The following is a 26,056-nucleotide window of genomic DNA, read 5'->3' as shown; positions in this document are numbered from 1 at the left end:
TGGTAGGAGTCTGGACAACAAGCAAGAGAAATTGGAAGTTTACATTGGTGAGAATAAATTTGATATAACTGGCACTACTGAAACAGTGGGATGATTTACATGACTGGAATGTTAAAATCCCTTGGTTTAGGAAGGACAGAATGGGTGAAAGAATTGGTGTGTGATATTAAAGATACCATTACTTGTTTTAGAGTTATTTGTAACTCAGAAGCATAGGATCTTGAATGCATATAGATCAATGTGCTAACTAATAAAACCCAGGAGAGTGTATTCGTGAGAGTCTGTTACAGACCACTGAATCAAACCAGAGAAAGCAGGATTAGTTACTTTCTTAAGCACTTGTCTTTAATATGAGGAAGGAAAGATTGTGTTGTGAGGGGGGACTTTAATATCAGCAACATATACTGGAAGTCTCAAGCAACCAATAGAAAAAAATTATCAGTGTCTAAAAATTATAGATAATTTCCTAACACAAAAGTATTGCACCCAAAAGGAGTTAGCTCTATTTTGGACCTCATTATGATGGAAAAACAATCATTGGACTAGAAGTTGGTATTTGCCTAGGAATCATGATTACATTCAATTAAGGGCAAACAGAGGACAATCCCAGACATATCTGGTGCTTCAAAAGGGTTAATTTCCCAAAGATGAGGAATATTATGAGCAAAATGGATTGGGAGAAAAAATTTAGGCAGAAAAATCTGAATGAAAATCTCAAAGAAGATCTTATTAGATGTCAAAAAAGCCATAATTTCATAAACAAGAAAGAATACAAATCTGGCTGAAAGCCCATCCTGGTTCATTAGTAAAGTGAAGGGAGCAATTAGAAATAAAAAAACCAAATATATAACAAATAGGAAAAAGGGAAATAAACAGTAATAGATAATTGTTAAGGGAAGGTTAAGACATCAAGGGAAAAAAATGGATGGAAAGGCTAAGGACAATAAGGAGCGTAAGTACAGGTGACACTACCAGCATCCACTCAAGGTGCCCCAATTCATTAATGTTAAAGTATCTGATAGGTGTCATGTAATTGGAAAACTAACAACACACTGATCATTAATATTCTTGAGTGGTGTATTTATGGTAAATGCCCAAGGGGCTATACAAATATGAAGGAAATGTAGAAAAGGTGTTTACCAGACAAGTAAACAGGTTTTTCCCAGACAAAGGACAGCCTGATGCCTCCGGTGGTCATCAGAGTCAATAAGCAATCACGTCATTTGCATTTTAGCAAACACCAGTGGAGGAAGAAGCCATGGAAAGTTCTTCATTAGCAGAAACCATGTCTCCTTCCTCACAGCTTGAATGAGCTTTACTTTGGGTGTGTGTGGGGGGGTAACCTTCAGAAGAGTCAATTTCTAAAGTTCACTAGATTATAAAAGAGAGAAGCAAAGACCCCCTAAGATGACAAAGGAAACAAGCACTATAAACTTTGTGAGACATCTTGACCAGAGGGGTGGTCAGCCATCTTGCTGGAAAATTGATTGATAAGGAAACTACCTTGAACAAAGGCTGTAGGTTACACACTAGAAAGCATTTTTCACTTTTATTTGGTTGGAACCATTTCTAATACTATCTTTTGTACTTGAGCACACCTAAAATTCTATATCCTTTTGTTAATAAACTTGTTTTATTTTCAAGCTATACCAACCCAGTGCTGTGTTTGAAACAAAATGATTGCTAGCTCCGGTTAAAGTGATAAAGCTGTGCATTTTGTCTCTTTAGAGGAACAAACAAACCTTCTTATTCCACTGAATGGTCCAGGGAAGAACTAGGCATTGCAGAGCACATACTTTTGAGAAAAACTGAGACTGGGGAGGAATATTTGGGTCATCTTGCAAGATATAACCAGAGCTGGTGTATACTGGACTGGGGCTAGGGTTTAACAAGCAGGCTGCTGGAATCACAGTTGCTAGTTCAGACCTGCTTATCACAGACACTCAGTGAATGGCTTGTCTGCAGGCTTTCGGTATCCAGGCTGAGCCACAGCAGCAGAGCATTTAAGGCACAAGCATTACGGGCAATCAATGACAAATCCCTTACTGGTTTGGCTTGCAGTATATTAGGAACAAAAGAAATCCCTCAAATCGTATACTACCCCATATTCCCTTGTTAACAGATGGAGATGGTAAAATTGTTAATAATGATGCAGAAAAATTCCATAAATATTTCTGCCCTATATTTTGAAAGAAAGGGGATGAAGTATTCATTTCAGATGTGGATGATGTACTTTCCAGCCCATTAGTAACAAAGGAAGTTAGTCAATCATCATCTACTAGGAATAAATATTTTTCAATCAGCAGACCCAGATAACTTCCACCCATGAGTCCTGAAGAGTTGACTGAGGAGCCTTTTCTGGCAGCAGAGAAAGACTCCAGCAGTGGGGAAAGGCTCTGCCAGCTCCCTGCTGCTGATGTGAATTTTTAATAAGTCTTGGAACAGTGGGAAAATTCCACAAAATTGGAAGAGTGCTAATGTTGTGCCAATACTCAAAAAGGGCAAGTGGACAGGTAACTATAGCTAGTTAACCTGACATAAATCCCAGCCAAAATAATGGAAAATCGGAAAGGATATTCAATTGATAAAGCATTAAAGGATAGGAATATAAATAATGCCAGTCTACATGGTTTTACAGAAAGTATGTATTATCAAACAAACCTGATTTCATTCTTTGAGGAGCTTACAAGTTTGGTTGATAAAGTTAATTGCATAGACCAGGGATCGGCAACCTTTAGCACGCAGCTTGCCAGGGTAAGCCCCCTGGCGGGCCAGGCCGGTTTGTTTACCGGCCGTGTCCGCAGGTTCGGCCGATCGCGGCTCCCACTGGCTGCGGTTTGCCGTCCCAGGCCAATGCGGGAAGCGGCGCGGGCTGAGGGATGTGCTGGCTGCAGCTTCCCGCAGCCCCCATTGGCCTGGACTGGCAAACCACGGCCAGTGAGAGCCGCAATCAGCTGAACCTGCGGATGCGGAAGGTAAACAAACCGGCCCGGCCTGCCAGGGGGCTTACCCTGGCAAGCTGCATGCCAAAGGTTGCCGATCCCTGGCATAGTCCTAATATATTTCGACTTGTAATGTGTTTGACTTAATACCGCCCCACATTCTGATTAAAAATTAGCACCACAAACTATCAATAAAGAACACATTAAAGGGATTAAGAACTAGCTAACTGACATAAATCTCATAAAATAGTTATCAATGGGGAATTCATGTTGAATGGGATATTTCTAGTGAAGTTCTGCAGGCATAAGTACTAGTCCAGACACTATTCAACATTTAATTGATGAGCTGGAGGTAAATATAAAATCACTGCTGATAAAATTTGCATACAACACTAAAACTGTCAGGGCGGTAAGTAATGAGGAAAATGGCAATTATATAGAACAATCTGGATCTCTTGGTAAGTGGGTCCATTCAAACCAAAGGTATTTTAATACAGCCAAATGCAAGGTGATACATTTAGGAACAAAGAACCAGGAACAAGGCTATACCTACAGAATTGGGGACTGTGTCCTGGAAATCAGTGAGTATGGAAAGGATATAGGTGTCAGAGAACAAACAACTCAACATGAGCTCCCAGTGCCATGCTGTGGCAAAAAGGGTTTATGTGATCCTTGGATGTATAAACAGGTTTTACCTCTGTATACAGCACTGATGCAAGAGATACTGGAATACTGCATAAAATTCTTGTGTCCACATTTTAAAAAGGATGTTGAAATATTGGAGAGTGTGCAGAAAAGAGCCACAAAATTTATGAGGGCATGAGAAAATGCCTTACAGTGAGAGACTAAACAAGCTTAATCAGGTTAATTCATCAAAAAGAAGATTGAGAGGTGACATCATTACAGTGCATAAGTGTAGAGAGAAAATACTGGGTAGTAAAGGGCTCTGCAGTCTAGTGGAGTAAGGCACAACAAGAACCAATGGTTGGAAGCTGAAGTTAGACAAATTTAAATTAGAAATTAGGCATAAATTTTTAACAGTGAGGGTGATTAACGATTGGAACTAAATACCAAGGGAAATGGTGGATTTTCCATCTCTTGAGGTCTTCAAATCAAGCCTGGATGTCTTTCTGGAAGATATGCTTTAGTCAAAGACAATTTATGCTTTAGTCATACCAAATTACTGGGTTCTATACAAGGGTAACTGGGTGAAATTTAATGACCTGTGATACACAGGAGGTCAGACCAAATGATCTAGTGATCTCTTCTGGCCTTAAACTCTATGAATCTATGAAGAAGGCCCTTACACCTTGTGTACACAAGGAAATTAATCAGCATATAAGGTTGCCCTGTTCAGGTTTTCCCATGATCATCCTTTTTTGAGGTGGCTGTCCTGGAAAATCTGTAAGTGTCTCAGTACATACTGCCAGCTGTCCAGTTTTGTGGGCTCAGGATCATCCTAGATGTCTTGGATTTTTGTACCTCAGAGGTGACAACCCTACTGGCATAGCTACTGCAGAATAACTCCCTGTGTGGACACTATTCTGGAATAAGAATCACTTTATTCTGGAATAATTACTCCACTTTGGAAGTTGTAGGTCATGCTATCTAATCTTTCCCCAGGCCTTTGCTGGAGGAATTGTATTAGGATAGAACAACTTCTTTATCTTCTTCTATTTCTCCTCCCCCACCTTTTTTTTTTTTAAACATTGCTCTGTAGTATGGAGTTTGTAGCCTTTTAAAAAAAATGTACATGTGCCCATTGAGCTCATTTTATAAACTGAAAATCCAAAACTTCATTTTTTCTTTAAAATAACCTAAAAAAGATTAGGTACTCAATTCCCATAAAAAGTCAATGGGAGTTGGGTACCAAACTATCTTAGCTGCTCTTGAAAATCACATAAAACAGCTAGCAAAAATAAAAATAATTATGCTATCACCGAAATTAGTTAAAAAACAAGTCACTCACCATTAAGTCTTGCTTTGCAACTTTTATATAGAGATCTACATGTCCTTTGTCTTGTGGACAGATATCTAATCGACCACTGAAAGGAGAAACAGTGACTGTTCGTCCCACAGGCAGAATAGGGAGGCCGTTGGTAAGGCCACCATCAATCCATTTCTATTGGAAAAAAAAGTCAGAGTTTGTTATGTGCTGACTAGAGCTGGGTCAAATTTTTCATAGTGAATGTTTTATTAGTTGAAAATGCAGTTTTGGTCAACCTGAAACTATTCATGAATTTGACATGAATTCACATATATTTTCTCCTTAAATATATTTTTCTGGATAGAGGAGGAGACGGCCTTTCCCTTATAACTGCCATCCCACTAGTTTGATCATTCACCTGGGATATGGAAGACACAAGTTTAAATTTCCCCTTGACCTGATGTAGAGAAGGAATTTGAACTTGTTCTCCCTCATTACAGGAATGATCCCTAACCCCTGGACTATGGGATACACTGGGGCAGATATCTCATAGTCTTTCCCACTATGTATAAACAATGAAGTAGTCACTGGAGTGGGGACTTGAATTTGGGCGTCCCACATCGTAGATGAGTGTCCTAACCACCAAGCTACAGCGATAGTCTTACTCACTCTCTTTGGTCCAATGAATAGTGACTGGGCCAAAAGGAGGGAAAGAATATCTCTGTAGTCTGGGGGCTAGGGAATTCATCTATGACAGGGGTCGGCAACGTTCGGCACGCGGCTCGCCAGGGTAAGCACCCTGGTGGGCCGGGCCAGTTTTATTTTCCTGCTGACGCGGCAGATTCGGCCGATCGCGGCCCCCACTGGCCGCGGTTCGCCGTCCTGGGCCAATGGGGGCTGCGAGAAGCCGCGGCCAGCACATCGCTCGCCTGCGCCGCTTCTCGCCGCCCCCATTGGCCCGGGACGGCGAACCGCGGCCAGTGGGGGCCGCGATCGGCCGAACCTGCCGCGTCACCAGGTAAATAAAACTGGCCCGGCCCGCCATGGTGCTTACCCTGGCGAGCCGCGTGCCGAACGTTGCCGACCCCTGATCTATGATGTGGGATACTCAAAATTATTTTTGGCAAGTTTTGAATTTAGTTCAACCCGAATCAAGTATTTTTTTCAATTTTTCAAAACCGCTAACTAACAGAAAAATCAAGTATTTGCCCAGCTCTAGTGCTGAACCTTTGTCATTGGCCCCCTTAGATCACATAAACAAAAAAAAAATGTTAAAAAACATGTTGAATATATACTGTACTTCACAGAACACTATAAAAGAAACATTATGTTTTCCTGAATACCAAATAAACCAAAATTCTAAAGTCTGGACAACACAAAGTATTCATTGTTCACTGGGTAACATTATATACATGTATTACTTTATTAGTGAATGTTTCATATATACTTGGTACTCTGGACTTGTCTTAAATCTTGACTCGCTAATTTTGGTTTGTTTGTTTTTTAGTTAACAGATTAATAAGAACATACTAAGATCAATAAAATAAAAACCTCAAAAGCACAATACAACAGAATTCCTCAGAGATTATATAGAATTTAGAATACTAATAATTTACAATTTTGCATGTTGATATAACGTGTGTGTGTGTATATATACACATATAAACAATAGAAATGTTTTATGTATATCTATATAACAACTCTAAGATCTAACAGGGTATTCTAGAACAATTATTCTAAACAAAACAAAAATGTGTAGCCCAATGAAAATATGGATGCAAATGAACTTTTTGCAGAAAGTTAAAAGATACAACTGGAATTCCAATTTCCATTGTTCAAGATGAAATTTCTATCTAATCATACAGATGAGTGCTTTTATATAACACTTCTTTTATTTAAACTATTTATTATTTTTAAAAGACCAGTTTGTTCAACTAACTAACAATCCAAGTAACTACAACAGAAGGTACTGCTTGCATGTTTTATTTATGAGGGCTGTGAGCAGCACACTGCACAAAAACTGCAGAAATGATCAGTCAAACTATAGTTATAGATAAGAAGCCAACTTAAGAGAACTTATCTACCCCATTCATGAGACTTCTCATTACTTCCAGAGGAGCAGTTCATTGGTACCTATCATAGAAAGGATGTAGATAAAACACCACTAAAGTGTGTAATGAAGCTATTACTGTCATAGTGCTTGAGTAAACACATTATAACTCACAATCAAATCCTTCTGGGGAAATTCTGCACCACTGCGCAATGCAGAATGTTGCAGAAATTAACACTGTGTGCAGAATTTCCATTCTGCCACAGAAATGAGCTGCAGTGCTGCTAGCCACCAGTAGGGGCTGCTGGACCTGGCAGAGCCCACATAGAAAGCACTGCCGGGAGGAGGAGGAGGGAGCTAGAGGGTTCCTGGCAGCTGCAGTTCCCAGCATGCCCTGAGGGCGGCACACAGGAAACTCCGTGCAAGTCTGGGACTGAGCATCAGGCTGTATTTCCCTCTGGACCCCTAGGGAGCGAGGGTGAAAGGGGCTGCGGGTATCTGGTCGGGTGGGAGGGGCCCACAGCTGAGGTCTGTCAGAGGAAGGGGTTTGGGTGTACTGGCGAGGGGCCCCCCCGCAGCTGGGCTTTGGGGGAGGGATTGTGGGTGCCTGGCCCCCCAGCTTGGCTCTGGGCGGGAGGGAGAGGAGCAGAGAAACAGGAACTAGGTTGTCATAGGGATTTTTTTTAACTCTCTATTCCTGGGGGAATTTTTTGTTTGTGTGTATTGTTACAGACATACTTGCTGACAGGTATTTCGAAATAAATTACCAAAATAATTGAAACTGGCATGATTACGTAGCATTATTTTGACAAAAAAATTGAAGAATTTTGCAGAATTTCAAAATATTGTGCACGGAATTTTTAATTTTTTGGTGCAGAATGCCCCCAGAAGTAAAGCTAACCAGTATCAAGTTTGTACACACCGATACAAATTCGGACATAGTTTCAGGATTCTCAAACAAATAATTGAACACTAATTCGATTGTATACATCAAAAGTCTTGTCTAAACTATTAAATTATTAACTGAAATAATCAATTTAAAGATAAACCCCTAGATCAAAAAACACTACATTAGCCAATTGGCATATTATAGCAATCTTTAAAAAAACAGGTGTGGTACTCCATTTATTCTTTGCTTGCCCAATGCTAAGACAATTTGGATAACATAACTCAAGGGACAAAAGCGCACACATTCTGGCTATGAAAATCAATGACAGAATGCTGACAGGAGATGAATATCAGATCTTCAAAAAAGGTTAAAAAAACTATGCCACATGATGGCAATGGTAATAGTAACATATTATGTTTCCCAATTTAATTATAGCAATTTGTTTCATTATATTAACAGTGTTCTGAGTTACCATGAAGTTAATAGTTGCTATTCCATGCACCTGCTGTGGAAACAAGGATATTTTATAATTTTCTGACATTAACTAGCATTATCCTGACTGGTTAAGCTTTTTGGGGAAACATCACATATCGATCAATTTCAATAAATTATTCATGTCTAAACTATTATTATATTTATATATTAACTTGGGTCAGAAGATTATCTTCCCTAATTTGGAAGCTAGAGTATGCCTCACCAAATCTACACCAAAAATTCATGCGTTTGCTAAACTAGACTGAATTTGTTTTATGCTTAAAGGGACATCTGAGTAAGGCTTTGACCTCCCAAAAAACACAAATTTTGTACTTGGCTGAAACAATTTTCAAAACTTTATAACTTTGTTATTTTACTAATCGTAAATTGTATTCCTACAAACAACACAAGAAATATTAAGTCCTCATTGGAGGAATGAGCTGATAGCATGTGCACAATTAATAAGTGCCCACTATCCAAGTGCAAAACAGTGCAAATTTCTCTAAACTTAATGGCAGATGATGAAGATACCTCTGGGATTCAGTCACAGGAAATGCGGTTGTGACAGCTTTCCAAAAGAGCCTATTACCTCTACTCTGTCTGAAAATGGTTTATGGCCTTTGTCACATGAAGTGAAACCAGTCCTTCAATTAGGAGGACACTGCAAGACCCTAGCAATAATCAATGAGGTGACCAATGTATAGCAAGCATTACCTCTGTCTATAACATCTTCTGGTTCAGCAGTTCTTCTGGGGCTCTCCATATTCCACCATTTGGCTGCAAAGCTACCTCCATAGTGGACTGGTCTCTGCTGTAGGCCAGCCTATTTTTCAGCTCTACAAGGGCAGTTGCCCTGGGACCAGCTCCCTATCTGTGACCAGCCATGTGATTCTGTAACCTGGCCTTCCCTCTGTAGCCAACTCCAAATCTGACAATTCCAGAAGACTGCTCCCTCTCTCACATGCCCACATATTGTGACTCTATGACAGTCTTCTTTTTGCCTGGTCCCCCAGAACAATTGGGTTGTCACCAACTACGTATTACTTACACTACTGTATTTTTAATAAGAATCTCACATCCTACTTTCTTTAAATTCCCATTTTTCTAACAGTTTAACATGTCCAACTTCGTAATCTCACAACTCAAACTTTCAACTTTTTTTTTTCCTAATTCTGTTTATATTGCAAAATGCCCCTCCTCAAAACTTCAACATTTGTGAGACCATACACAACTTCTAAAAGGGGCTGAATTACAAATCATTTGTTCCATAGGCTTAAGCACTGCAGTCCCAGTTCCAATTAATTTCCATGCCATTACACAGTACCTTTAGAGCTATGAACACTGATTGAAAATGCAAAAACTTCTGAATTATTATAAGTGGCTCAAAGTGCAAAGATAGGGGAAATTCTGAAATAGTGTGCAATGAAAACCAACCCAGAAACTCAAATTGAGGATGTAAAGCATGAGGGCTGGGCTTAATGGAATCTACACAGACCAGTAAATGAAATTCTCTAAATATATTACATCTGCAGAACCATTTTTTTAAGAGTCACATGCTTTGCTTCATGAGCCACAGAACCATCACCAAGCAGTAAAATTTTTGCATGTCTCATCCACTCTTTAAGCATTCTGGAACAGAGGGTGAAAGACCCCACACTCTCTAATTGCCTATAAATTCCCCTTCACATCAAATGCAATAATCTTCTGTTGCTCTCCACTTTAGGGGATTAGCAACAAGTTTCAGGAGGAAGACTGAGTACTCCTAAATAAATGAAGTACTACTTCCCCCAAATTGTCCACATATCTGCCCTTCCTTTAGTGGAATGGAATCTAAATCCTCTTGGACAACACTAACTGGGCCAGACCAGGTAACTTCTGAACTGAAACGGCCTATCCTTTCAACTTCTTGCCAAACACTGAAAAAACTACTGCAAACTTCTTAGTGTAGAGAATATACAAAGCTAGCCCCCTAGCAGGGGTACAAATAGCAGTGAAGACGGTAAGGGACTGATTAAGCAAGAAAAGACACACCCGAAGCCTGTGCATATGTACCCAGGTATATAACCTACATGGCTCAATAGTTGCCCAAGCAGTGCCTCCCCCATCTACACTGCTCTTTTTAGCAATGTGGCAACCTGCTGTCTGCCCACTGCAGGAGCCTTCTCTGGCAGCAGAGAAAGACTCCAGCAGTGGGGAAAGGCTCTGCCAGCTCCCCGCTGCTGGAGTCTTTCCCCACTGCCTTCCTCTTGGCAGAGCCTTTAACTGATATGTGTAGCTTCACACTACAATGTGGACGCAGCCTGTTTTTCACTGTGGCATGTAGCTACACATACCCTATGTGCTGCCACAACTGATGTGCAGTATAGAGATAGCCTTAGATTTACAAAGAGATTTCGTCCCATTCAAGTAATAGAGTGCTTTTGACATCCAGTGTATGTACCCTGAATTGTGAAAACAAGATCAACATCCAAATGACTCCATCTGGCAAAGAGTGAGGTTGCTACTGAATTTCTGGTGGACCTTTCATCATGGTCTGACCCCTCTGACTCAGGTTACTGGCTAGGGTGGTGCTCTTACGTGCCAGATATGTCATCAGTGGAGTTGAATTGTACAAGGCACTACTACATACATCATTCCAATAACCAGGAAATGAACTCAAGCTTTCTCTTGGCAGCCAAATACTAAATTGCCAAAGATGAATGCATTTCAGTGATGAATGCATTTCAGTGATGCGCAAAATGATTTATTTGAACTTATTCTGCAAAAGATCTGATGGGAGGAAAAACACTAAATGTAACATTAACATTTTGGTACATCTCAGCTGAGTCCAACTACAATTTTTAGAAGGAAAAAATTACCTAGAGATTTTTGTGTTACAAACAATACTGTGATCATTAGCAGCCCATCAGACTAGATAAACAACTGGATATTATATTAACATTTTAAGAATGCTGCTTTCAGGTCACTACCATTTCCAAATGTATAGTGTCTCTGGCGTTCGCTATGTTTGTATAAGAATGGATTGCAATGACTTCCTTTAATGCTCTTTTCATCTACAGTGTTAAATAAATAACGATCAGTGTGTAACGAAACAATGGACTTGTGATTCTCCCTTCTCCCCAGCCCCCAAATTCATCTGAGATTTTGATGTCACAAATGAAAAATGCTTTTGTAATTAAATACCCAAGTCTTCAAACATCACAATATTACCTCTCCTTTATATTCCACTGCTTTAATTCCTGCATACACTGGCACAAAACTGCTGGCTAGGAGGACCTAGAGAGGAAAAAAGAAAAAAGAAGGTGTCAGTAAAATGAATCTGAAAATATTAATATTTCCTTTTGTGTGTCATTTAATCTTTACCAGTTAATACAGTAATCATTATTCAACATGTTAGTTCCACTTCAAAATAACCATTTAAAAACATATTCATCTCAATATCTGCTATGTACTGTATGTCAAAATGTGATTAAGAATTCAGGACTGTTATTTTAGTTAAGTTACAAATGGCAATCTCAGAGAGTGCACATGGTACAAATCAATTATTCTGACATTGATTTAATAATGTTTGGCTTAGAAGAATCAGAACTAATTTTAGATTTACTTTATTCTTTCATGTTGCTGCAAAATCACCATTTCTTAATATAGATTTAAATCTAAATATATGTAGATTGTAAACAAACTGTTATTCATGGTTATATACTGAAAAGTTGAAGCTACAACTGGCGAAAGACAGGCATTTAGCAGATACTTTGGCACAGTGTTTTTCTTTCTAATACATCAGTTTTTTCTGAATAATAATGCAGTATGATAGGAATTGAACTTTTATAAATGATAGCCTTAAAATTCATATATGTATACCGTCCACCTAAATGAATACTTTTTCTTTTATTTTTGTGTGCTGGGCTATCACAGAATGACAGCGACAAGTTACTATTTGGACTTACATTAATTCATACTAAATAACCGGCTGGATTTTGGCTCTCGTAAAAGTGATACACAAAGATTACATTCATATGTGTACATACAACTCAATTTAAAAATCAGCCAAAAAATAAAATCTTTGTATTCCATTAAGCAATTCTTTGTAATTATTGATGTTTTACCATTACAACCCTTTTCACTGCTAACAGTGGTTACAATCATCAGGGCCAAGTGTTATGGACACATCAAGCATATAACTTGTCAAAAATGACAAGAGCAGAGCAGTTCCCAAGGCAACAGTTTGTAGTTTTCTAGCTTAGAGCAATACACTGCAATGCAGCACACACCTAGAGAACTGACTCTACACTTTTCAGCATTGGCTATTGTAATAGAGAACATGCATTCACTGCAGACTGCTGTTCACCTGTCTTCTCTCCAGAACAAAGGACATAACTATTCTACTCTATTCTATATAGGTTTTTATACTGCACTCATCACCATAGTATCTGAGTTCCTTCCAGTAGTGCACTAAGCAATGTGACTACACAATTGTCACGTTCAGGTCTCTCATCCGCTCTTAAGGGGTAGAAACAAGTGCAGTGGAGTGTCTTGTTTTGGTAGGGTTTTTTTTTTAAATACCTGTTGCTATGTGTTTATATTAGAGAAGGCAAAATAAAAGAAATGTGCCTTGCACTTGCAGCAGAAAGTGAAGTCTGTGATGTTCCTTAGTCTTCATTCCACAGTCCCAGACTGCAACTGCCACCCAAGAAAGTTCTACTTCCTGCACAGATGAGCTTCACTCTTACTGTCAAGAGTTACATTATGTCATAGGAATGGAGCTGTTGACCATGATCTTTTTCCTATCCCAGGCACAGACCATGGAGTGCTTTGAGGGGGACTGAAACCCTGAACTTGACACAAAATTCTATGAGAAGCCAGTGAAGAGAGTGGAGGACAGGTCTGATATACTCACTGTAGGCTGTGTTGCTGAAACGATGCCCTGTACCGTTTTGTACTAGTTGTACTAGTTTCCTAAGTGCTGAAGGCTTCATATCCAACTATACTGCATTGCTGTAGTCTAGCTGAGAGATGAGGAAGGCATCAATAACTGAGACCAGCTGTTTGCCCACCAGAATAATGGAGTCTCCTAGCCAACCAGAAGTGACAGAAAGCATTACTTATGTCTGTTGGTATGTGAGAGCTCAGAGTCACTGAGGAATCCAAGAGTACTCCTGCACTACAGACTGAATTGACCAACTGTCAGGGCCGGCTCTAGGATTTTTGCCGCCCAAAGCAAAAACAATTTTGGCCGCCCCCCCCTCCTTCTTTAATTACCCCGGCCCCGCCTCAACTCCGCCCCTTCCACAAATCCCCAGCCCTACCTCCTCCCCCCAGGCTCTCAAACCTAGGGGGGGAGGGAGGGGGAGAAGCGGCGCCCGCGCCGCGGCCACTCGGAGTCTCCCCCTCCCTCCCTCCCAGGTTTGAGAGCCTGGGAGGGAGGGGGAGACCCCGAGCCGCCGCGGCGCGCGAAACAGCTGATTCGCGCGCCGCTGCTCCCCCTCCCTCCCAGGCTTGAGAGCCTGGGAGGGATGGCGAGTAGCGGCGCGTGAATCAGCTGTTTCGTGCGCCGTGGCAGCAGCAGCGGAGGTGAGCTAGGGCGGCCGGGGCACATTTTTAGGGGTGGCATTCTGGCGCCGGCCATGCCGCCCCTAAAAATGTGCCGTCCCAAGCACCAGCTTGTTTTGCTGGTGCCTAGAGCCGGCCCTGCCAACTGTGAATATGAACCTTCAACCAAAGGAGACTGTACACTGGCAGCAAATTCTTCAAAATATTTTCCTTTACCCATCTGCACCATCTCTTTCATACTCAGATTCAGTTTCAGACAGCTGAAGTTCTCTGCTTTCTTCTTCAACAAAAATAGCCCACCAATTTTGAATATTGCCAGCTTTAGCAAGATTTTCAAAACTGGCACTTAAATTCATATTTCGAGATCTAAACAAGTAGCTGGATTTTTAAGTGCTGAACATCCAGCAGCTCCAATTGACTCTAACAGATGCTCAGGAAGACAGGGAAAGAAGGAAACCTTCCAAACATGCCACTGGTAGCCCCATCCACCCCCTATAGATTTTGAATAAATGTTTTCCAAATATTGCCTAAAATACAGAAGATTGCATCCAATATTTTAAGAGGTTTTGGGGAAGAACCCCTTCCCCAGCTACCCCAAGAATCCTCATTCCTATTTGTTTTCAGATCAGCACACATTCACAATCGTGACCAAGTCTACATGATGGCATTTAGAAGAAAATGTTGGAAAGCACCAGAGATGTGGCCCCTCTGAGCAAAACACATGCACATTTTTTTTTTTGGTGGTGTATAGGCCTGTTTGAACACAAGAATTTCCTTTAGATATGCCCTTCTTTTCCTCTTATTCTGCCCTGTTACCATGAGATGATACAATGCTACACTGACATCAAGATCCATGAAGGCAGTGACTAAACATAGTGAACTCCCTCTAGTATCCTGATCTACCTTCAACACTGGTAACCATATGTTCTCTTTTTTTTAAGTGGGTTCCAGTGAATAAGAGAAAATCATGAAACAAATATTTAAGAAGAAAGCAAAGGGACATACATACATTTAAGGAATTCTTTTTAGCAAAATTTACAGAAACACCGGGCCAAATTCAATAGCAAAAGCCTATGTGAACACAGAGCTAAAGTTGCTTGGTGGCATGTTGTGCCCTAGCATAATGCTGAGTTGAGCAAAACGCAGAAAACCAGGAAATGCAGGAAATTTTCTGAAAACCAGGAAATGCAGTTAAAGTTTCCCAAGCAAACTTAACTCTGCCCTCTTTCAGCAGTGTCCTAATATACCCCATTAACACACAAACCTTTACTCTGCCAACTCCACAGGAGTTCTTCACCTCCTTTTAAGCCCTTCACTCATCCACAGGATTTCATCTATCACTATTAAAGGACAAAAAAGAAAAATAAAAGGTTGCCCACACCACTTTCCCTCCATCCTCTTTGAGCATATTACCTCAATATGCACATAACACATCCTCATACTGGTCCTTGGCACTATTATATATAGGAGGTTCCAGATTCTGGGGTACACTCGCATACTTAGCCAACACCCTAGAAAGAATCCACATGTGTGCAATTTACAACGCCTTTTACAATTACTTTATACTTACTCACAGGATGCCATTTCAACTTACATTTTCACTATTACAATCCTCTCATATTCCTCTCACTGCTGACAATATTTTTTGTAATACAAGCTTTATGCCCTGCTATTGACATAATCTACCTAATTCTGTATGGAAATGAGATTTACTGCATCCTGAAGGTACACATGCACCTCTTCTTTTTTCTCAGACATAAGAGGGTGCAAAACATAGATCTTCTCATTCACAATCACTACTCTGTCACATCCCTCAAAGTAATCCACAGATCTCGTAAACACACCTCACTAATGCCTCTAGAGTTCAGTACAGCTACATTGGACAGACTACACACTTCACCCAGAGTGCATGCAGATAATAAATGCTTAGACTGCTCTTGTATCCCAGCTCACCACTGACAATATCCTTTGTAGTAAGATCCTTGTCCTGCTAATTATATAACATAGACAATTCTACACTGAAATGATGCATACTGGATCCTGAAGGTACACATGCAGATCTTTCCTTTGCTCACATCAGAAGGTGCAAAACATAGATTTCATATCAAAATCACAGATATCTCAAATTAATCCAGATGTCCTCATGTCCCAGAAACACACCTTTACCAAGCAGACACAACTACTGCCTCCACCATTTAGTGCAGGTAAAACTAACACATTTATTGCACCTGGAGTGTATGCAATTATTTCCCATTGGCTACTGCCAGCTCCAGGGAACCAAAAGGAAGATGGTGTAGATAACTTTTTGTGTGTATGCTTTAATAGTGCAAGAAAAAATCATGTAGATGAAAGTAAATGGGTTGAAGAAGGAGATGACAAACATGTAGCTTTCACCTACTGCGATGCTAGCAACGCAAAGGTATGTGTATTAGTTTTTGCTACTGAATTTCCTAGTTTTCTAAACAGGAAAAGATATGTTGTTGGTAGTAGTTAGTAGCCATTTAGGCAACTGTACATATCACGCCCCACAGTTTGCATACTGAGCCTATCCTCCCCCCCCCATCCTTCAACACCCCTTCCCCCAGTCTCGCCCCTGATCTATTCACATTTCCCCTTCCAAACAAGCCTCCTTCCCACTATACCCAGGACACCCACTGCAAGCTGGGTACGCATCTCGCTGAAGTCTCTACTCCCTAGTATACATTCACTGCTGTTCCCGTCATACCCTCCAATAAGCTGACTCAAATATCAAGCTGTGAGCTTTTGTCCCTACCCACTATCATCCAAATTCAACGCCCTTATACGTGTGCCCCGGAGCATGCTGAAACTGAGCTAGCCTGCTCACCTCGGGTCCTGGGTAAGGATACGTGTTGACCTGTGATCCACCCTCTATCTGTATACTTTGTGGTCTGAATGTACCAATTATCAGTTGACCAGTTTACACAGTCCTCCACCATCATTCCTACAATTCACTGTCCCTATATCTTCTGACCCTTCAGCCTCTTCACTTCCTTCCCTTACCGGTGTTTCCTCTACAGACTGGACACTACCAGTTGTTTATATATCCTTGTTCGGTGTTCAACCCTTCTTTTTCCACATGGACTGCTCAACTTCCAGCTCAGCCCTGCCCCACCACTTGAAAATGTCTATTGCCCTAGCATACTGCCAGTTAACATCTGTTGTGAGTATATCCAGGAGCACAACTTTCACAGGAGCTCTTGGAATATACATTTTTATAAGAAAATCTCAAAGGCTGGTGGAGCAGGGCATCCATCTGATTGCAGTGCAGTGCAGGGAATGGATCAAACATCTGACGATCCTGTACTGCAAGGCCAAGGACTCAAACAGCAGGTCTGGTGACAAGCCCAAAAGATCTCCCTACTATGAATAGTTTGACAGGATGCTTACCACAGCCCGCCACATCAAAGCCCTCCATCTCACACAACATACTCCTGCCTCCAGAGGGTCTCACTGGAGGACGGAGAGGTGGATGCAGCGGCAGCTAGGACCACAGGGTACTCTCAGTTCCAGGAGCATGCTGTGAAGTTTCAAGCACTAACTCAGCCTACCCACCAGGATGGGTTAACTAAATGTTTTGGGCCAATTTTCTGAGGATCTATTTAGGGATGAACCCAGGGACCAGCCTGGAGAGAAAGCAGAGCAGGGCCAGGGAACCAATACGCAGCCCAGTAAGAGTCAACCCTGTTTTTTTTATTATTATTGCTATGTGGTTAAATCTTTGGTTTGTTAGGGCAGGATTTCCAGGTTAGGACCAGTAACATTATTGCTATGGAGGAGAATGTTACATGCTAGGGTGTTTACACCCTAGGTTGAAAGCGTTACGTAAGAGATTTGCATAGCACGCACTCCCACCCATCTGCTATTGGCTTTCAAAAAGGGATGACAAGAGGAGAATTTTTTTTTTCAAACTTTGCTTTCAATTAAAGCTTCCAAAACCCTTAAAGACTAACAGGCATGAGTGCTGCATATTTTTGCAATTACAGCTTTTTGTTGTATCGGCAATGCCAATGCTATAGATGTATGCTTTGGGTAGCAAATTATTGTCCCATATAGCAACAACAATATCTACTTTATACACTTTTTCATTCTATTTTCTCCTTGGAAGGCCTTGATTCTTCATGCAGCAGCAATCTTTTGCTGTGCCTCACCCTGGATTTTCTGTTTCCAGGCTGGGGAGGGGGAGTTGGTACGAATCCACTCTGCCACTAATAATAGTCTGCATTCTAATCCAAAAATTTGTTAATTGTGGTCCTTATTTTGTTCCACTCCTGGAAGGTGATGTACGAAAATTAGGGCTGTCAAATGATTAAAAAAATTAATTGCAATTAATCACGTGATTTAAAAAAAATTCCAATTAATCACGCTGTTAAACAATAATAAAATACCATTTATTTAAATATTTTGGATGTTTTCTCCATTTCCAAATATATTGATTTCAATTACAACACAGAATACAAAGTATATGCTGCTCAATTTACATTTATTTTTATTACAAATATTTGCACTGTAAAAAACAAATTTTTTTTGTTTTTTACAAACAATCCCAATAGAAATAGTATTTTTCAATTCACCTAATACAATAGTGCAATCTCTTTATCATGAAAGTTGAACTTACAAATGTAGAATTATGTACAAAAAAATAACTGCATTCAAAAATAAAACAATGTAAAACTTTAGAGCCTACAAGTTCACTCAGTCCTACTTCAGCCAATAGCTCAGACAAAAAGTTTGTTTACATTTACAGGAGATAATGTTGCCTGCTTCTTCTTTACAATATCACCTGAAAGTGAGAACAGGCATTCGCACGGTACTTTTGTAGCCGGCGTTGCAAGATATTTATGTGCCAGATATGCTAAACAGTCATATGTCCCTTCATGCTTTAATCACCATTCCAGAGGACATGCGTCCATGCTGATGGCGTGTTCTGCTCGATAACGATCCAAAGCAGTGCGGACCAACGCATGTTCATTTTCATCATCTGAGTCAGATGCCACCAGCAGAAGGTTGGTTTTCTTTTTGGGTGGTTCGGGTACTGTAGTTTCTGCATCTGAGTGATCCTCTTTTAAGACTTCTAAAAGCATCCTCCACACCTCGTCCCTCCCAGATTTTGGTCGACACTTATGATTATTAAAACTTGGGTCGAGTGCTGTAGCTATTTTTAGAAATCTCACATTGGTACCTTGCTTTTCATTTTGTCAAATTTGCTGTGAAAGTGTTCTTAAAACGAACATGTGCTTGGTGTCCGACACATGAAGGGGCATATGAATATTTAGCATATCTGGCACATAAATACCTTGCAACGCCGGCTATAAAAGTACCATGCGAATGCCTGTTCTCACTTTCAGGTGATATTGTAAACAAAAAGAAGGCAGCAGTATCTCCCATAAATGTAAACAAACTTGTTTGTCTTAGAGATTGGCTGAACAAGAAGTAGGACTGAGTAGACTTGTAGGCTCTAAAGTTTTCACTGAGTGCAGTTATGTAACAAAAAAATCTACATTTGTAAGTTACACTTTCTCAATAAAGAGATTGCACTACAGTACTTGTATGAGGACAACTGAAAAATACTATTTCTTTTATCATTTTTACTGTGCAAATATTTGTAATAAAAATAATATAAAGTGAGCATTGTATACTTTGTATTGTGTTGTAATATGTATATGAAAACGAAAAAACATTCAAAAATATTTAATAAATTTCAATTGGTATTCTATTGGTTAACAGTGCGATTAACCATAATTAATTTTTTTATCGCAATTAATTTTTTTTTGAGTCAATGGCATGAGTTAACTGCAATTAATTGACAGCCCTAATGAAAATGTTTTATGGAGCAGGAATTCAAGACAATGTTTTAGATTTCTGGGTAGAGAGAACTTTCTGAGACCCCCCTGGTAGCTTACTAAACCACTGCACTCACCAATGGGCTGTTAAGTCACTGTGATGGGGGTGTACCTCACACAGGCACTCAAGGGGTTACTGTCGGCCCGAGGCTAACTAACATACCTGGCAGTACCTTCTGAGAGACAGCCAGGCTTAATTAATGATGAAACCCGGCTAGGGAGGGGCTGGATGGTGATTATAAAGCCAGGAAATTTGTACCAGAAAAGGGCTGCAGGAAGAGAGTCTGCAATCACTCTAGGGGATAGAAGAGTGCAGGGAAGCAGCAAGGAGTCTGAGGGAGTAGACCTTGGCTGTGAGCTGGAACCTAGAGAAGAGGGAGGGCTCCCCTACCACCATTGAAGAAGTTGTGGTGAAAGCCCTTGAGGTAATGGGCATAAAGAACACAGAGCCCAGAGACAGATAGAAAACTGGCTGTCAAGTCACTGGACTACAGTTAGGTTGGATTCTCTGTTAACCCAGATGGGGTGGAGTAAAGCTTGACCTGACTGGAAGGCCAAATTGCGGGAACAGAGACCACTACACTGACAGAGCGACTGTCAGCAAGGGGTACCATATGGGGAAAGAGCTGCTGTACCATGCCTGGCTACAAGAAAGCACTCAAGCAGCAAGTGAACCCCTTCACAATCACTAGGTCCTTTGCATGCACTGATGGGACCCTGCCACTTGCCAGGAAAATTACTTTTTTTCCCCCATTCTCATATTTCTGAGAAATTAGAGAGCTTCCCTTGCATGAAACAAAGTCTAAGCCAGTACTGGTAAATATTCCTGAGACATGACTTTAACCCATCATCTCTCAGCTAGATCCAACTTTTTTCTTTTAATTAAAGTAAAATCAATGTTACCTACTACAGTGTGTGTGTGTGTGCGCACAAGGCTCCCAATGGTAGATAAGAAAGTGACTATATATGAGAATTCATGAAGGAATGATATAAGCATTCCAAAACACTGCAAATTTGTGCTTGTGTACAGAAAGAAAGCAAAATGTGGAGATTCTCTTCCTTCCTGCAATGGCAATATAATTAATTTACTGTTTCATTCCATTGGCAGACACTTCCTCACCTGCTGGGCCAAGCCTCTCACCTAGGATTCGGAGTGTCACAATTAGCCAGCAGCGGGATCAGGAGGAGGAGGACCAAGGCTTTTAAGAAAATGAAGGAGGAGAGGGGCAAACTCCATGAGGAGGGACAGCTCCAGAAGTTCCGGGATAAAGAGGACCAACAGGGAGCAGGACCAACTGCTCATGGCCAGAATGGTATGTGGGCCAGCAGCATGGTTCAGCTAGCTCTTGTGCTGCTCCACAGCCACTTCATGGCACAGTTCAAGCACCAAGCCATGTGCCGGCTGCAATGTCTGTAGTTGACCTGTAATGTCTACATGTATCTTTGCATGACTCAGAATGGCTGGACAGTGGAGTTTGGAGAGAGAGAGAGAGAGAGAGAGAGAGAACCTGCCCGACAGATGTACCCCATCTCTGAGAAAGAGGGAGGTGGCAGAGCTTGCAGTTTCTTTGCCATACAGTAAATATTTTCAGTCAGCAATAAGCCCTCCAATTTCCTGATTTAATGTTCTACCAACACTTATTAATATTAATCATATTGTCACTGTAGCAGTTACTCAGACACTCAGCCAACTCAGAGAAATCAATCACTGCTGCTGGACACAAATCTCTGATGCAGTCTTAATCCGCTCTTAATATAACACATGAAATGCACATCAGGAATAAGACGCAGATCATTGTCTCCCAAATGAATCACCACAACCTCAAGATCAGGGGTGGGCAAACTACGGGCCACGGGCCAGATCCGGCCCGCCAGCCACTTTAATCCGGCCCTCGAGCTCCCGCTGGGGAGCGGGGTCTGGGGCTTGCCCCACTCTGGAGCTCTGGGCCGCTCCGTGCGGCTCCCGGAAGCAGCGGCATGTCCCCCCTCTGGCTCTACTCTGCACGCTGCCCCCATCCCAAGCGCTGCCCCTGAAGCTCCCATTGGCCAGGAACCACGGCCAATGGGAGCTGCAGGGGCGGCGCCTGCAGACGGAACAGCGTGCAGCAGAGCTGCCTGGCCGCGCCTCCGCGTAGGAGTCAGAGGGGGGATGTGTTGCTGCTTCCGAGAGACACTTGAGGTAAGCACCACCTGAGCCTCACCCTGAGCCACTCCCTCTTGCCCCAACCCCTTGCCCCAGCCCTGATCCCCCTCCCGCCCTCCGAACCCCTCGGTCCCAGCCCAGAGCACCCTACTGCACCCCAAACTCCTCATCCCCAGCCCCACCCCAGAGTTCACACCCCCAGCTGGAGCCCTCACCTCACCCCCACACACACCCCTCCTCCAGCCCAGAGCCCCCTCCCGCATCCTGAACTCCTCATTTCTGGCCCCACCCCGGAGCCCGTACCCCCAGCCAGAGCCCACACCCCAACCCCAATTTTGTAAGCATTCATGGCCTGCCATACAGTTTCTATACCCAGTTATGGCCCTTGGGCCAAAAAGTTTGCCCACCCCTGCTCTAGGTAGGTGACAACCTGTTAAGCCATCAGTTAGATGCTCCAGAGTGGGCAAAACATGATGCCAACATAGGCCACCTCTCTCCACTCCAATCAGCCCATAGTCAGCAATTCCCATGTCATGGTTTACTCCTTGCTCTCCTGCAAACTTCAGTAACCTTGTGATCCAGGAATCTACCAGAATCCACATGTTGGCGAATCTGGCAGCGCTCAAATTCATTTTCCCTCAGGAGTCAAGTATCTACTCAGTCAGTTTGAAACTTCCATCCTGTGTGTCTCTGGAAACACCGCATAAATCTGCGCTGAGATCAAGAAGTAGCCACTTCCCCTCCCTTCCCCCCAGTTCTCAGAAACTAGTAACATAGCTTTTCTCAGACAATCCAAGGCTTGCCTACATGTCCTCATTTCCCCGCTCCCTCAACAGCAGCAATCCCTCTCCTGTCCTCTTACCACAAAGTCCTCTGTACCTGGTTCCTCTCCACTTGATGTAACAAAAATTTTGGTTAGACCTGCTGCTAACAACATGAGTTATTAAATCTTTACTACACAGAAACATCAGTGGATGTTCACTAACACCAATGGCATTGGCACATTCCCTTGAACTACCTAGGCATGCATAAAGTGGCTTCACAGAAACCTTCTAATGTTTTTTCTTCTTTATTGGTGCTTATGCACTGTAATCCTACCAGATTGCACAGGCAAAGAAGTGAACTTGTTCTTACACATCACTCCCGGGGGTCCCTCAGAAACTTAATGGGTGCCATACTGTACCGTGGGTAAAACTTTACTCACTGCAGCCCCCAAACCCTCTGACACCTTATTTACCCACTCCTCTGCTCCCTAATACCCCTCTCCTCCCATTCCAGGAAGCAATCACATGTCTATTCCCCCCCCCCAGATACTTTGATTACTCACAATAGAATTACCACCCATGACTCAAATCAACAAATTTAAGGATGAGCTAATCACAAAGTTTCTATGAAGCCACTTCATGCATGGCTGGGTAGTTCAAGGGAATGTGCCATTGCAGTTAGTGAACACCCACTGATGTTTCTGTGCAGTAAAGATTCAATAACTCATGTTGTTTGTGACCAGTTGTTTCTGTTAAAATATAACATGTTTTTATTTTATGGGAAGGTTTATTATGAACACAGCAGAATAATAAACAGGCTGGTCAACCTCCAGCCACTCAGTCCAAAACTCCTTTTATCTTAGTGGAGGCTTTTAAGTAGCTCATCCTTAAATGTATTAATTAAAGAATGATCTCACAGCCATATATCTCCACAAGGGCTGTGGTTCTTCCAATCATTGGTATCTCTCAGTTTAACAGTACAAGGCAGCAGAAAGAAACCAATTTTTTTTATTTTGGGGAAAGTGGGGTATGGGATGGTGCATGAGTGCAACAGCGCCCCTCTGGCCAAGTATAGCACAGCCCTAGAGCTTACCTAGCACGGGACTGAGAGTCCAGTCCTGGTGCCCAGGAGTCTGACAAGCTTTTCTTGGGCTCCAAGTCCGCCAGGGGGTTGGTATGGGAACCCACGCCCGCCTACTCCACTGGGTTCCAGCTCAGGGCCTTCAAGTCAGGTAAGCGACATCAGGAAATCAGGGTTCTTCGACTCTGACAATGCCCTGATCTTTTTCCTACCTTTCCCTGGTTCTTTGCAGGCTCTCCACCCTGTTGATCAGTTCATCCCCTCCTGGACTGTTGTTTCTGGAACTCTCTTTAGTAGTTTGCTGGCAGGAGCTTTTTTCTCCAGCCTGCTCACTTCTCTGGTAACTGCCCTGCCACTCTGCTTCCCAGCCCTTTTATCCTCCCAGCTGCTTCGAGGCTTCCAATCAGCAGTGGCCAGCAGTGCCTGTATTAACACTGTGGTTGCTGGGCCAGTATGGGGTACATTCACCCCATGACAGGGGGTTTCTGTCACTCAGGAACCACTCAGTCAAATGACCCTAAATTTGGATCATAACGTTATCCTGCATCCCCATGACACACACCAAATTTCAAAGCAACCTTAGTAACCAATCAGATTTTAAAGCACTTACAGTGTTGATAAGTGAAAAGTACTGCACATTGGAAAAAATAATCCCAACTATACATACAAAATGATCGTCTCTAAATTAGCTGTTACTATTCAAGAAAGATCTTGTCGGTCATTGTGAATAGTTCTCTGAAAACACCCGCTCAATGTGCAGCACTAGTCAAAAAAGCTAAACTTGTTAGGAACCATTAGAAAGTGATAAATAATAAAACAGAAAATATCATAATGCCACTATAAAAATCCATGGTATGCCCACACCTAAATAATGAGTGCAATTCTGGTTGTCCCATCTCAAAAAAGATATATTAAAATTTGAAAAAGTACAGAGAAGGGAAACAGTAATCATTAGGGATATGGAGCAGTTCCATACAAGGAGAGATTAAAAAGACTGTGACTGTTCAGCTTAGAAAAAAGAAGACTAAGGAGTGATATAATTGATGTGTATAAAATCATGAATGGTATGAAGGCAGTGAATAGGGCAGTATTATTTATGCCTTCACATAACACAAACTAGGGGTCACCTGATGAAATTAAAAGGCAGCAGGTTTAAAACAAACTTGTTCCCATAATACACAGTCAACCTATGCAAGTCATTGCCATGGGTTGTTGTGAAGGCCAAAACTATAACTGGGTTCAAAAAAGAATTAGGTGAGTTCATGGAGAATCTGTCCCTCAATGGCTGTTAGCCAAGATGTGCAGGGATGCAACCCCATGTTCTGGGTGTCCCTTAACCTCTGACTGCCAGAAGATAGCAATGGATGACAGGAGATGGATCACTTGATAAATTGCTCTGTTCTGTTCATTCCCTCTGAAGCATCTGGCACTGGCCACTGACAGACACTGGATACTGTGTTAGATGAACCATTAGTCTGACCCAATATGGCCATTCTTATGTACTAGAGTAAATGGCAGGAATGTAAATCTTGTAGGTATTTTTCTGAATTGTTGCATGCACTCTGTAAATAATGTACATTTTCTTAAATACTGTTCTCAGTTTGGGTCTCACAAAGATTAAGTGAGCGTTATGCACAACTTTGGATAAAACTCAACAGACTGAGACCAACTGAGCTGCATCACATCAATAGTTTGAGCTCCTGCTCTGTACAAAAACACACTACCTAGAAACTTTTTGAAAAATGGCTAGTTTTTTTCAGGTTTTGAATCTCTGGAACTCCTAGCCCAAATCTGGGTAACTGCACGATCAAGAGGCACAACACATTTGAAAGGAATCTGATTAAGCATGTTGATTTTAGAAGACTTAAAAACATTGACCTTTAAACAGAAGTTGTGACACAACCTTAACTATAGTGGTGCTGCTGTGCCACTATATTTTTGCTTGCCTTGGTTATGTGGGCAGTACCACTGAAGTCAGTGAGATTACTCAAATGAGTAAAAGGAACAGGATTTAATCCAATTAAAAAAAAAAAAAAAACATGTTACAGACCTTGGGAGACAGGCATGCAGTTTCATTTACAGAAGTGATATGCAACTTTGTTACCTTAATGAGATCCTCCCTGGAGGCAAAATTTGAAACCAAATAATTTTTTCCATTTTTAGTGTTGGTGATTGATACATAGAGACGATTCTCTGCTATCTCATGAGCATTAGAAGGAAGAAAAGACTCTATACCTGCCCTATAATAAAGAAAATGATTAACATTATTCACCATTAATTACTGAACAGCTTAGAAATATTTTAGAAGCAGAAGAAAGCTGAGCTTTCCATTGTACAAATAGCCTTCTATACTTTCTCACTATTTTCACTAATTT

The 26,056-nt window shown here is 41.6% G+C and overlaps 1 protein-coding gene across 9 annotated transcripts in view; it reads right to left on the bottom strand.

Moving 5' to 3' along the window:
- Positions 1 to 26,056, bottom strand: part of PNPLA4 (patatin like phospholipase domain containing 4) — a 46,731-nt gene that overhangs the window by 2,343 nt on the left and 18,332 nt on the right. For 6 of the 9 annotated variants that reach the window (XM_065580720.1, XM_065580717.1, XM_065580719.1 and 3 more), the window contains 3 exons: positions 25,786 to 25,921; positions 11,493 to 11,558; positions 4,912 to 5,064 (listed from right to left, as the gene is read on the bottom strand). In XM_065580720.1, coding sequence (XP_065436792.1) covers positions 4,912 to 5,064; positions 11,493 to 11,558; positions 25,786 to 25,921 — 355 coding nt within the window. Of the gene's footprint in view, positions 1 to 4,013; positions 4,085 to 4,911; positions 5,065 to 11,492; positions 11,559 to 25,785; positions 25,922 to 26,056 lie in introns of all 9 variants that reach the window. The other 3 variants (XM_065580723.1, XM_065580724.1, XM_065580721.1) reach the window with 2 other exon arrangements.

Source organism: Chrysemys picta, chromosome 1 (genome assembly GCF_011386835.1).
Source record: "Chrysemys picta bellii isolate R12L10 chromosome 1, ASM1138683v2, whole genome shotgun sequence".
Taxonomy (NCBI): Eukaryota; Metazoa; Chordata; order Testudines; family Emydidae; genus Chrysemys; species Chrysemys picta.
This window is presented reverse-complemented; position numbering and strand designations above follow the sequence as displayed.